General features: G+C 42.3%; 1 protein-coding gene across 1 annotated transcript; it reads right to left on the bottom strand.

The window, feature by feature from the left end:
- Positions 1-5,873: 5,873 nt before the first annotated feature.
- lpar5b (lysophosphatidic acid receptor 5b) lies at positions 5,874-6,963 on the bottom strand. The gene has a single exon (XM_079678724.1). It carries the CDS (start codon positions 6,843-6,845, stop codon positions 5,991-5,993), a length of 855 nt encoding a protein of 284 aa, XP_079534850.1. The 5' UTR covers positions 6,846-6,963; the 3' UTR covers positions 5,874-5,990.
- Between the last annotated feature and the right edge of the window lie 6,518 nt (positions 6,964-13,481).

The following is a 13,481-nucleotide window of genomic DNA, read 5'->3' as shown; positions in this document are numbered from 1 at the left end:
TATCAGTTAAAATAAGTGCTTCAACATAGTTAACATTGCTGGAGGTATGCACAAATATTGATAAATGTCTTGTAATGCACTGTTGAGGAACCTGCGACCCAAGCTTTTCATTCATTGCAAAACTACACCGTTTGTGTATATATGTCAATAAACCTTAGAAAATCTTGAAATCTTGAAAGGGATGTGCAAAATAGTCATTATATACAGTCTTTAATTAACTATTAGTAGAGAATAACGAGTAATGAATATACTTTATAGGGATCCTATTAATATCTAATAATAAAAATAATGAAATTCAATAACATGCTTTAACCACCAGGTGTCCCTTTCTATCAGCTGTGCACCTTTATGGTGTAAATACAGCGTATCTACCAATTGGATCAAATATAAAAGTCAGCCGAATTAGTGTTGATCCTGCAAGGGACGTGTTGTGTGAAAAGAAATGTAAGATGTTGTTTAATTGCTGATATATTTATGATCCACGTCACGTTTTCAGTGTTGGCGGTAGTTCCTCATGTTTATCTAGAAGTCTTCTCATCAGGGCTCTATAAATAGAGAACTACGGCAGATATGTAATATTGAATGCAGCCGAACCGTGTATTACAATGCCGTTATGTGATGACTTTCAAAGAGAAAAGCAAGCACACTCGGAATAAAGTATTATTTTTTTTGTTAAATGTTTTCGGTCTGTTTCCGGTATTTGTTAATGACGATGTGATGTGAGATGTGAGACTGGAATTGAACAGGGGGAAATAACGTATCTTTAGATGCGGATTTTGTTAAACTAATACGTTTGCGCTGTGGACCAACACTATACATTGACGGGGAAAGGGGTAGCAATAAAGATAACACCATTAAACAGTTCCACAACATAACAGAAATAATATCGATAGCAGAGTCCCTAGCAACCACCTTGGTAACAATGAAAACGTTCTATGCACGCAATTTCCTGTAGTAATCTTGGTAATAACTAGCAAACTAAAGATCATGTACATCCACTGCACACATAATCTGAAATAACAAGTCATATTTCTCGCATCAAATGACATCAAAACGCATTTTAAGGGCCAAACTAACTTTAAAATAGGCATTTTCCACCGAGAATAAAACGAAGTTCGGCCATGTTTTTTTTTTCTGCAGGGAGAAATTTGAAGATCACGTGATATAGACGCCAGCCATTGGAATGAATGGGGTTTGTCAAACAGAGCAGATGGTGTAGTCCTAAACGATACCTGGGGATTCTGGGTAGTGTAGTGTCTTCTGCCATCCTTTACTCCGAAAAAATATTTGTTTCTTCGAATCGAAGGGGGAAAATACAAAAGCATTGCACACAATTTAAACCAATCAATGTTGTGTAATTAACAAGGATAATCTGGTGTTTTTTAGTCGATGAGTAGTGCAGATATCACTGTAAAATCAATCGACAGTAAGGGGAATACTTACTTCCTGGTGTACAATTCTCTGTTATCCAATGGGAATGGACGCTCACATTGCCTTTAAGGGCAGCCGACACAAACGAATGCCGTGCTTCCATGAGCGTCAAATCCCGCAGCAGATGGGAATACATTGCAATCAGTTGAAAGCTATTTGCGTCCCTTTATGAAGCTGAAGGAGCCTAGGAGCGTCACAACTGCACGCCATGGGACCCTGACCAAACGTCGCTCCTGGACGATTATGGAGTGAGAGTGTGTTGTCATAACACACAAGGGGATGGGTAATAACCGGAAAAGCATGACATGGGACCTTTAAAAAGTGATGCACGCAGCTGGGACAGGAGCGCTTATTCAGGGTTATAAAATGTGCCATCTGTCCCTGGATTCTTATTTCAGCAATGTGATCACATGATTCATCTTGATGCTAAGTAGCCAACCAAGAAATGTAATAAATACTGACAAAACGGTTACAATTATAAAAACAGACTAACTCTGCCAACTGTGAAAGTTTGCCAATTGAAATCATCCCTGAACGTTTACAAGCGCTCCGGTGTGCATCACCTTTAAGTGTCCCCTGGTTTCAGTTGTATTTTTAGCTTCTTTCAGCTTTTTGTATTTGAAGCGTTGACTTTTTGAAAACACTGTTTTGTCTAGTTAGGTGTTGGGAAAATACTGAATGTACTCTTCCAATATGAGAGTACACATGATAACAAAGGTATCCCAACTGTAGTTGTGAACATGACAGGATGTGTGATTACCTAGAAGAGCATCAGGACTGTTTGAGGCATATGATAGCTATGTGATTAACATGATGATTCATCCTCTATGGAGAGAGACATATGACAAGCATGCTCATTTCTGACGTGGAGCTAATCTGAAGTAAACATTGAATACTGCTTTCTCTTCCTCCATCTTGTGACTGTGCAACTCCCTCTCTTGGATATCAGCATGTGAAGGACACTGTTCAGAAACTAGTGGATGCTCTGTATGTGATGACTACTTCCATTCTGGAGAGGATCACAGATACATGGATCCTGAGGTTGAAGCTCAAGCCGGGGACGAGTGATATTTGTTCTAACATAATGGAAGATGTTTCTCCACTTGCATGTGTTTTGGCACATTTCTGTTTCTATATTTGCATCGTCTCTGAAGCTGCAGCATGTTTCTCCTACTGGAAGTGTTACAACCACCGCACCACTCCAGTGGCGGTTCTACGGGGTGGCACGGGGTGGCAGCTGCCACCTCAGAAAAATGCCTTGCCCCCCTAGTTGCCACCCCAGTTGGCAGCTTTGTTTTGAAAGAAAAGTTATTGATCATCGGACATTTATGAGAGAAAATCTCTAATGTCCGAGTGCAAGTGAATGCAGCACAAGACGCGAGCCTTGTAACAAATTAAATAGAATACAATTCATTAAATGACGTGTGCCACCTTATATATTTATATTTAAGGCTTTACTGATGTGCCACAATAATGTCACCTAATGTTATTGAGTTAAAATATCAATATTGTGGCTTTCCAAGTTAACATTGATTGATATGACTGCGATTAAATCAGCATATACTTCTGCCAGGGGATGCCACCCCTCAAATTCTCCTGCCACCCTCTTGCCACCCCATGAATATTTTTCTAGATCCGCCCCTGCGCACCAATGTCTACGTCCAGACGTTACATCTGGTTTTTCTCAAATCTAGATTTTTTCTGGATCGATTTCTTCATTTGGCAACAGCTCCCAGGACTTGAGCGATGCTGGCTGCTGTTCTGAGACTCTGACAAAAGGAACAAAGGCATCACAGGATTTATAACCAAAGACCCACAACTCGGTGCCAAAGGAAAAGCTAACAAGGATGAAGGAGGATTAAGTCTTATCACTTAAATTAAAGTACTTATAAGCATTTTTTGATGCCTCCTACATGTCTTTTAAAACTGATAATCACATACAAAATATGGCAGATGAGAAAAGCAAAGAACTGTGTGCAAAAAAAACAAATAATTGCATGTGCTGCTTGCAACACTGTAAAGCAACCTACATCCATTATTATAGCAATGAATACAACTTATGTGTGCATGTTATCCAAACATAAAGAAACATTATCAGAACATATGAGTTCTTCTGACTTGAAGTGTTTGTGTTGAAAGGGCTGCTGGTGTTATCAGAACTAGTCACATTAGAACGACATCCTGTGGGTTTGTATAACCGTGACGCTGCAGAGAAACACCTCTACGTGTTGTGATTGTATCTCGCATGAGGATGCACCTGCTCTCCAATGAGCATGTGTTGCTGCTGGTGGAGCGGAAGACTGCCTTAGAAATGTTTTATGAGAAAGGAAATGCATTTCCCACATTTGATCCACCTCGAGGAAAGACACAGTGTGGGTTTTATTGCAAATGTTACATTTACTTTTAAATTGGTTACAAGAAAACTCAACATGTTACCTTTTAAGTTTTTTAAGAAAAATAGCAGGATTCCCAGCATGCATTGGTTTGAGGTTAAAAACCACAGAAACCTTGTTCTTTGTGGTTTAAAGAAAAAGTAAATTCATGTATTTTCCTGTGATAGTTATGGAAACCACACAATTGTTCAGTCAGAGCTGGGGGGGGGACCTGGGGTGGACGCTGGGGGGTGGAGCTGGGGTGGAAGCTGGGGTGGAAGCTGGGGTGGAAGCTGGGGTGGAAGATGGGGGGTGGAGCTGGGGTGGAAGCTGGGGTGGAAGCTGGGGTGGAAGCTGGGGGGTTGAAGCTGGGGTGGAAGCTGGGGTGGAAGCTGGGGTGGAAGCTGGGGGGTGGAGCTGGGGGGTGGAGCTGGGGTTGAAGCTGGGGTGGAGCTGGGGTGTAGCTGGGGTGGAGCTGGGGTGGAAGCTGGGGTGGAAGCTGGGGTGGAAGCTGGGGGGTGGAGCTGGGGGGTGGAGCTGGGGTGGAAGCTGGGGGGTGGAGCTGGGGTGGAAGCTGGGGTGGAAGCTGGGGGGTGGAGCTGGGGTGGAAGCTGGGGTGGAAGCTGGGGTGGAAGCTGGGGTGGAAGCTGGGGTTGAAGCTGGGGTGGAAGCTGGGGGCGGAGCTGGGGTGGAAGCTGGGGTGGAGCTGGGGTGGAAGCTGGGGTGGAAGCTGGGGGGTGGAAGCTGGGGGGTGGAGCTGGGGTGGAAGCTGGGGTGGAAGCTGGGGTGGAAGCTGGGGTGGAAGCTGGGGGGTGGAGCTGGGGTGGAAGCTGGGGGGGTGGAGCTGGGGTGGAAGCTGGGGTGGAAGCTGGGGTGGAAGCTGGGGGGTGGAGCTGGGGGGTGGAGCTGGGGTGGAAGCTGGGGGGTGGAGCTGGGGTGGAAGCTGGGGTGGAAGCTGGGGTGGAAGCTGGGGTGGAAGCTGGGGGGTGGAGCTGGGGTGGAAGCTGGGGGGTGGAGCTGGGGTGGAAGCTGGGGTGGAAGCTGGGGTGGAAGCTGTTGGTGGTGGGGGGGCAGGCGAGCAGCAGCAACATGAAACACAGCAGCAGGAACATGAACGTAGCAGTAGCACGTGGATACAGCAGTAGCAGCAGCAGCAGCATAGCGAGGCAGAGGCAGGAAGACCTGGCAGCTTATATAGAGCGGCATGTTCAGGAGAATGTGTTTGGTTGGTTGTAAGAGGGACGAGGTGCGTCACGTGGTAATGTATCATTGGTGCTCGAGTTGACTGCCTGAACTAGCTCGCAGGCTTCGCCCCATTTACAACAGGAGCACACAGATCTAACCACAGAATGACCTCACATACAAATATTACTGACTGAACTCAACAAGAGTTTTCTTTAAATAAATATATTAAATGTTTTGTGAAAATAGGAAACGGCTTTTGTCTAGTTCCGCAGACTTAGCTGGCTTTGTATTTGTACCAATAAGACTGAACCAATCATTTCAGTTCACTTTTGAAACATATTGTTTATCATTTTTGTAGTTGAATCAGTGGGTTTATAGGATGCAAGTGCAGGAAGTAATAGTATATTTTAGGTTTCCATGACTTTGACTAAATTGGATGCAGCTCTCATTTGTAATTGTGTGTTATGGTCTTACTGAAAAGGCATACTAGGGTGGAGTCTCTTTGACACATCAATTCCAAAAACAAAACACCCAAAAATATGTCCTTTTTGAATCTGTGGCTCTTATGTAAAAGTGTTGGAGGCATTTGACATGTTTGCCCAGGGCCACATGTTGTAAACCGGTCATGGTTTTCCTTCCTAAAAAGCTCATGTAGCCAGACAGTTTACAAAAAGACCAGGTCAGTAAGACTTATTTATTAATCACAGGGAAGTAGTTGTATTTAATACCTGTCACCAAGATACCCAGGATCCAATGTTCAGATTTTTGTGAACTGATACTAAAATAATTCTTCACACACACAGCTGTAGCTGTACTAAGGTCATGTGAGTCGACTGCAATCTGAATCAGTATCTCTGTGTCAGATCATCAAACAAACAAGTTAGCTTTGATTATAAAGTGAACATTTTATTCATAAAATATACAATAATTCAGTTTTTTGGCTTTTATGTCACATCCACACACACTGGAATGCATTCTGTCCATATCGATTGTTATCACGCACTACTCTCTCCCACCAGAGGAATCTGCATCCTCCTTTCTCTTCCAGAAACCATCAAAGGAAAAGTAATACAACAAAGGATCCAGGCAGCAGTTCACACTGGCCAGGCATACCAATGGAGTCAGAGCAGGACCCAATTTTTCAAATAAAATAAACAATGATACAGGCAAGAAAAACACGCTGAACATGATCAGATTCATGGCGAAAATCAGCATGACGTTCACCTTGTTGAAGACCCTTGCCGAGTCATTCAGGTGTCTGCGGAGAGTCCGAGAGACGAGAACCGTGGACACCACGTTCACTGCCAGCATGGTGAGAACCAACACAGGCTGAACGTAAGACATTCCTGATCTCCGGCGATTCTTGAATTCGAAACATCTGGAAGTATTGGAGTAAAACCTCGCAAACTCCATGCTCTCCGGGATGTTCAACCCAAACACCAACACCCAAACGAGCACAACAGCTTTCCAGGCGTTTGAAGAGGTTCGAAGATGGCGCGACCGCAGAGGGTAAACCACAGCCAGCAGCCGGTCCACGCTGATGAAAGTGATGAAGATGGAGCTGGAGCGGATGTTGTTGCGAAAGAGCATCGTGATCCAAATGCACGTCATGAAGCCAAAAGGCCAGGACCCCGTGGCGTAAAAGTAGACCCTCAGGGGTAAGGAGAAGGCGAGCAGCAGGTCGGAGATGGCCAGGTGGATCATGAAGATGGTGCTGGGGGATTTGTGGCTGTGGCAACGTAACAGAATCCACAAAGACACGGCATTGAGAGGAAAACCCAGAGCCGTTACAGATCCAAACACCGCAGCGTACGCCGTGTTACTCAAGTCCGGCTCTGTTCCATTCTCCGCTGTCATTTTGGACACGTTTTGCGTCTGTGAGATTTACACAAGTGCAGGCGAAGGGACTGTGAGTGCAAAAGAGAGCACAGTCAAACCAACACCTCCTCACACACACATACATCACATGTGTGGAGATGAGTGTGAAGGGTTGTGGCTACACTTGTGGAAGTGAGTGTGTGTTGAAACAGGAAACCGTAGACGAGTAGAACTGCTGTTCGAGTCAAACAGAGATAGAGTGGGATTTCAAAGTCATGGGAAAAGAAGCTTCTTGACTTTCTTTACTGAACAATATATTCATACTCATAAACTCATGTGTATTTAGTATCACATCGAGTCATTCTGTTCAGGAGGTCCCTTTTCTGTAAACCGTAGGGAACAAGTAGAGTGTATTAGCTCCCCATCTGATGGTGAAATACCGTCTGAACTGGCAATCATGCTAATTAGGTACACACTTTTGTACACTAATTACTCACTGAGCAGGGAAGAGAATTACAATCAGGGAAATCTGGTGTCTCGTATGACATTTAGCAAAGTGTGTTTATAACTGAGGCACTTCAATGTTAGCCATACCTGTTGAATGCGACACCAGAAACTTAATTAACAGGTTTAAAATATAGATTTTAGGGAATCAAAAAACAGGTTTAAATATCCTAGGTTCAGGGAATCTAAAGAAGTCAGGGAAGTTTCTGGGAAAAATATTGTGGAGGCTTTAATAGAAAGGTTTTTTCATGTATTGTATATCTGGGTTATTCATGTTTATCTCCTTTTCCACTGCACTATTTCTTAATGCTCTTAATGTTTTAGATTTTTGTAAAGCACTTTGAATTGCCTTGTGTTGAAAGGTGCTATATAAATAAACCTGCCTTGCCTGACTTTGTTTTGTGGTATTTTGTAGAGTTAGAAGTAACTCAAAAAAAGCAAAACAAGGTCTAGCAAACTGTGGAACTAAGAGTGTCAAGGTTGAACAAAAGGCCACTATTAGTCTATTCAGGTGAAACTGTCCTTCACGTTCTCAGAAGTGAATGGGGTACGAAGTCAGAATAGAACATTTGAGAACAGCAAAACTCTCACTAGAGCGCTAACGAGGTCAAGTTTTGTTCGAGGTATAACATGGCCAAAGTCATAATGTGACCATGGACACCTGTAAGCAAACATTTCTAACAAAAAAGGGTGAGAACTAGAAAGTGGAAGGTGGTCCATCGTCCTTCAACAAGGTCATAACGAGAAACAAGGATGCTTTAGCTATAAAAAGGCTAATACACCTGTTTTCTGACTTCTGTATCTGCTCAGGTTTTTTCGTTGCTTTTTGACGAATAAAACTCTATTGCAATCAGTGTTGGGATTGTTAACACTGTTTTTTTTGGCAGTAACTAGTACTCTAACGCATTATTTTTTAAATTCAGTAACTCAGTTCCCGTTACTACATGGTACGTTACTCCATTGTTATTTTTTGTATATAGTCTCAGCTCCCAGACGTTGGTGAGCGGCGCCAACAGCGAGGCGAACAGAGATGAAAACTGTACTTAAGTTCTTGAGTAAATGTACTTAGATACTTCCTGTGTCACATGCGGAGACGCGCTGTGGGCGTGTTTGTGTTTACTAACAAGACTATCATGGCAGCGGCAGCGGAGCTCAAGTCGAGTTTCTCCGCCTGGAGATATTCTCACTATTTCACTTTTGTCGAGCACAAAGAAAAGAACGTTCTAGTTAAATGTAAGTTGTGTCTTGGCGAGTCAAAGATCCTATCTACTGCCCAAAACAGCAATTCAGATCTGTTGAAACATCTGCAGAAACAACATGCTGGGACGAAGCTAGTAGCTAAGACCACAGACCCAGACTCATCCGACGCCACTCCACCTCCACCTGAGCAACAGCGGCTGGATTTGAACCGAGGGACTGCTAGCCAGGGAAAAGTTGATGAAGCCATTGCACGGTATGTTGTAGAACACATGCAGGCTATTTCTACTATTTCTATTTCTTGATCAACAGATTGTATTATTCTCCAATGCATAACAGTAGGCTACTGAAATGAAGGATATAAGGGCATTAATGGGAGCCCTTTGTTTAAGCAAGTAATCAGTAAAGCAACTGAGTTACTTTTGAAATGAAGTAACTAGTAATGGTAACTAGTTACTGATTTTCAGTAACGAGCACAACACTGATTGCAATCAAATTCTGTTTGTCGTCAGCGATTTGGTTCTGACCTTGTTATGAATGCAAGACCTCGTCAACTACATAGAAGTTCAAATGTAGGGGAAGATGTCCCGTTTCTTCACTGGTCAAGAACCAAGATATCTTCAAACTCTACTTTTCAAAACCCTTAACAGTAGGCGGTCTTGATCTGTTAGTGTACTCATTAAATATACATGTGATACTGCTAAAAGTCATGTACATCAATACTGGCAATTTGTTTCATATCACGCTGTTGCTTCTGCAGCTCTTTTCAGAAATCTTCAAGCGTCTTTGTCCTGCCTTATTTCTGTCTCACCCCGTTGAGCCTTTGGAACAAGTAAGACAAACACGATTAACCATTGAATGTAAAAACAGCAACTGCATTGGTCTGACTCTTCTCTAAGACTATTCTCTTTACCATTTGCTGGACCACTTTAGTGATAACCTGTTTCTCTTCTGCATGACTGCCTGTTTTCAGACTCACACCAAATTCACCCAAAGAAAAAAGACAAGAGATGTCACAGGAATTCACCCTTTAGTCACATGATAGATTAAATCAGTCTTGAGGGAGAGAGAGAAGATAAGAAGGGCAAGAAAAAAATAAGACGAGTGGTAAGACATGCAAGACATCCTATTGGCTGCATGTGAACAACAGTTGTCATCTGAGAGTCATACAGTATGTACTAGATTTGACACAGGATGCAAATTGAAGTTAAACATAGAGTCTTAAACCAACTGACACACATCTTTGCTCGTGTGGTATGCCCTACATGTTATGCCATTTCAATCAGAACGAGAGAGCACATGTCGACACATTTATGAAGTGTTTCTGTGAGAGCAACAAACTGTTTACTCTTGAGAGAATGTGTGTTTGGTAGTGACCACACACACATTCAAATGTATGATAAAAAATGACTTACCAAAACCGATAAGAGCGAAAAATCTTGCAAACACTTTGGGTTTAATATGTTCTCCGTGTAGGGAGGCGTGTGGTGCAGTGGGTTGTGCGTTGGTGTTCGGATCAGGGGGGCACAGGTTCAAAGCCCACTGCAGTCAGCATGTTGTTGTGTCCCTGAGACACTTCACCCCAAATGGCTCCTGTGGGGATTGCCCACAGTATTGAGTATGTAAGTTGCTTTGAATAAAAGCGTCTAACAAGTGATGTAATGTACTTTTATTTTTCTGGACTTAAAGTGGCCCTATTCTTCTCATTTCCAGGTCCATATTAGTATGTTCTTCCTCTACTGACACATGTTCCCATGCTACCCTTTCATGCATGAATTATGAAAGCCTCAGTCAGGATTTTTTTTACTTAGTGTTATTATTGCTCTTGGGGCATGAAAAACAAGATTTGAACTTTTTTTTTTTTAAATCTAGTTTTTTCAAATAGATTTTTATGTGTGCACTCAGGTGGACAGTATGCGTTCAGGGTTTGAACTGAAGAGATGTACATTTTGAAAAAATGATAAATAAAGATGTGCAAACTTAAAATTACATTATAATAACATAAGTATATTGATTTACGGCCCAAAAAGATATTGCAGATGAAGTATTTTCAAGAATAACCAACATTTTTTATACCTGCAGGGGACGCTTTCCATAAAAGGATTGGCAAGATATAGATGGGTGACTTGGTCCATGTGGCTTTCTGTCATCCATCTTGGTTTAGAGACATTTATCATGCACTTACACTGACTTTCCACTGAGTGGCAGTGTATGGGATGATGCAATAGGGTCCTATGTAGTGGCTGATGTGCAACTATGCAAAAAAAAACAATGCATACAAGAAAACACCTTTTGAATAGCTGTCCACTGTAGTGACCTCTATGCATGAAAGGGTTTTAATGTTCAAAAAGCTCTTTATTTTTCACCCTCTGTCTGAAACCAGAGCCCAGTCTGCTCTGATTGGTTAGCTGGCCGGCTGTGTTGTGATTGGTCAACCGCTTAGAGATGTCCCCCGGAGGGAACATAGGGATTTTAGCCTTTGATGACCATTTACATGCACAAAAACCTATTTAACACTAAAGGAACGGGAAAAGATCTAAAAGCATTGTGGGGGAAACTTCTGAAGCAAATGGAGTCAGGACTCAGAGAGACACGAGGAGAGCTGGAGCTTTGATAGGCAAACACTGACGGTTTATTTGGCCGGAGAATTAACAAGACAAGTCACAGGTCACGAGTTGACCACACGGTTGAGATGCCATCAATTCTGAAGACCCCTCCTGTAGCTCCAGGTTTTAACTGAACATTCTTCAATAGATAGACTAAACAGCTGAGGACACTGAATCACATTTGTTGTCTCTTATGGCTCGGGGTCATCTACACCCCGAGAAGGATGTGTTCCAGGTGTCCCTCAACAATAACTATCTCTGACAGAGAGTTGCCCGTTCACAAACTGGCAACATCAACAACTGGTCAGCTGCGTCAGAGGGCGCAGGAGGAGGACATGCTGGGCTAATTATTCCCCAACAGGCGTAATACTGTAAAGTCTCTTTAAAAAATGTTTTAATGTTTTTAAAAGGGATAGTTCCAAATGTTTTAAACCACACCTTTGTTTTTTGCAGAGGTTATATGAAGATACAGCGAGAAGTTGGTAAGCTTCGCATACAGAATTGAAACACGGGGATTTAGCTAGTCTGGCTCCGTCAAAATGCAACAAAATCTATCAGCACATTACTCTCGAAAACCCAAAAAACACAGCATCTGGGAAAGAAAAAAAAGGCATCAACTACCAAACTTCAAACGGCTCACCTGATCACTCAATCAGCGTTTACCACTTAAACCATTTTCCTTTCAAACTCTCCCCGCTGTAACCTTTTGAAAGCTTAAAATCAAAAAGGCTGTGGTAATGACAGCAATTATGTGATTTTGCCAGACTCACTCAAGAAAGCCTAAATTGATTTCTTCGGTAAATGCAAGAATGCTTCTTTCCCAGTGCCCTCATTTTTTTAAAGAAACGTGAGTGCTTCTCAAGACAGTGTTTCTGTGCTATTAGTTTGGCAAGTAAAACACAGCGAGAGATGGACAGGCAGAGGTGGGAAAACAAATGTGGGAGGAAAGCGTGTGTGTGTGTGTGTGTGTGTGTGTGTGTGTGTGTGTGTGTGTGTGTGTGTGTGTGTGTGTGTGTGTGTGTGTGTGTGTGTGTGTGTGTGTGTGTTTAATCTGCTTGTGTTTTTAAATCTAGCTTCCATTGGCTCCTCATGTTACTTAATAATAATCTGCTCGTTTTCATTCTGTTTTGTCTGCCTGTTCAGGTGTCAGGACTAAAGTAGGATTTCGTGAAATAATTAAAAGAAATAAACACACTTCTTACCAACTGTAGCAATTAAACTATATTCAGTTTCCAAAACACAGCCTCCACATAACAGTGTTATATGCTACCTGCTCAGCTTTAAAAAAAGAAAAAAAGAAACGTGTCTGGTGAAAAGTTGGTGAGCCAAATCAAAAAATAGTTTTTTGTCAAGAGGAGAAAAACAACTTCCAGTGACACACCACCCTGCAGCCATCAGTCCACAGATCTAAGACATAGAACGCATGCATTTAAAAGTGGTCAGCAATAATGCAAAGTATTTGATTTTGACAATAGTTAAAGCTACTGTAATCTATGCAATATGAACATATGATGGGAATGCCTGTGTGTATTAGTAAAGAGGTTGCTTCAAGTAAAAAAAAAGACAGTTATTCTCCTTTTCAGCTCATCGTTTTGATTTTTGGAGAAAGGTGTGAAAGCACCAACAGTGTGTTTCCAGTCAAATCTGAATCGGAGAGAAACTTGATATTGAGTTCTCAAATAATAGAACATCTTGTTTAATTTACTCGGTCCTTCTCCTGGACTGCTGATAGTATTCTGCATATATCTGATGAATGGCTGCATAAATAAACCGGGTTTTTCTGGCATTATTTTGACTCAATTGTCTATTTCAATTCGTTTTTGGGCCATTAAAATTGCAGTTGTGTTTTGTTTCCATCAAAAAGCTGTCCATTTTTCTTAAAGGTGGGGTAGGTAATTTTGGAGAAACCAGCTTGAGTACGCTAGAATTTGAAAATACACAACCGGAACAAATCTGCCCCTTCCTTCAGACTTCCTCACAGAGCCCCTCCTCCAACACACACGAACGTGCACATGACCAATGAGGGCACGAGATAAGTTTGTGCACAGATGGAAGGCTGACAGGCAGGTAGGCCATCCAGTTACTTTAGTCGGGCCGGCTCAGATGATTGGTCGTGCTTTTTACAGTACCACGACTTCCACAGATGACATTTTTGTATGGATTTTTTGTCAAAGCACTTCAGATATTCATTGCTATCGGGATGTTAAGAGCATTCCATGGAATATAACAACAAGTTTATCTCGAGCCGGTTTCTCAAACTTACCTACCCCACCTTTAAAGTACACAAAGAAAGTTGACTCTTCTTGACTAAATTAATTAAAAGGTCCCATGTCATGGTCATTTCTACTGATCATAATTCCATTGTTGA

This window comes from Notothenia rossii (assembly GCF_949606895.1).
Source record: "Notothenia rossii genome assembly, chromosome: 4".
Lineage (NCBI taxonomy): Eukaryota > Metazoa > Chordata > Actinopteri > Perciformes > Nototheniidae > Notothenia > Notothenia rossii.
The sequence above is the reverse complement of the archived record's forward strand: the minus strand, read 5'-3'. Positions and strand labels throughout refer to the sequence as shown.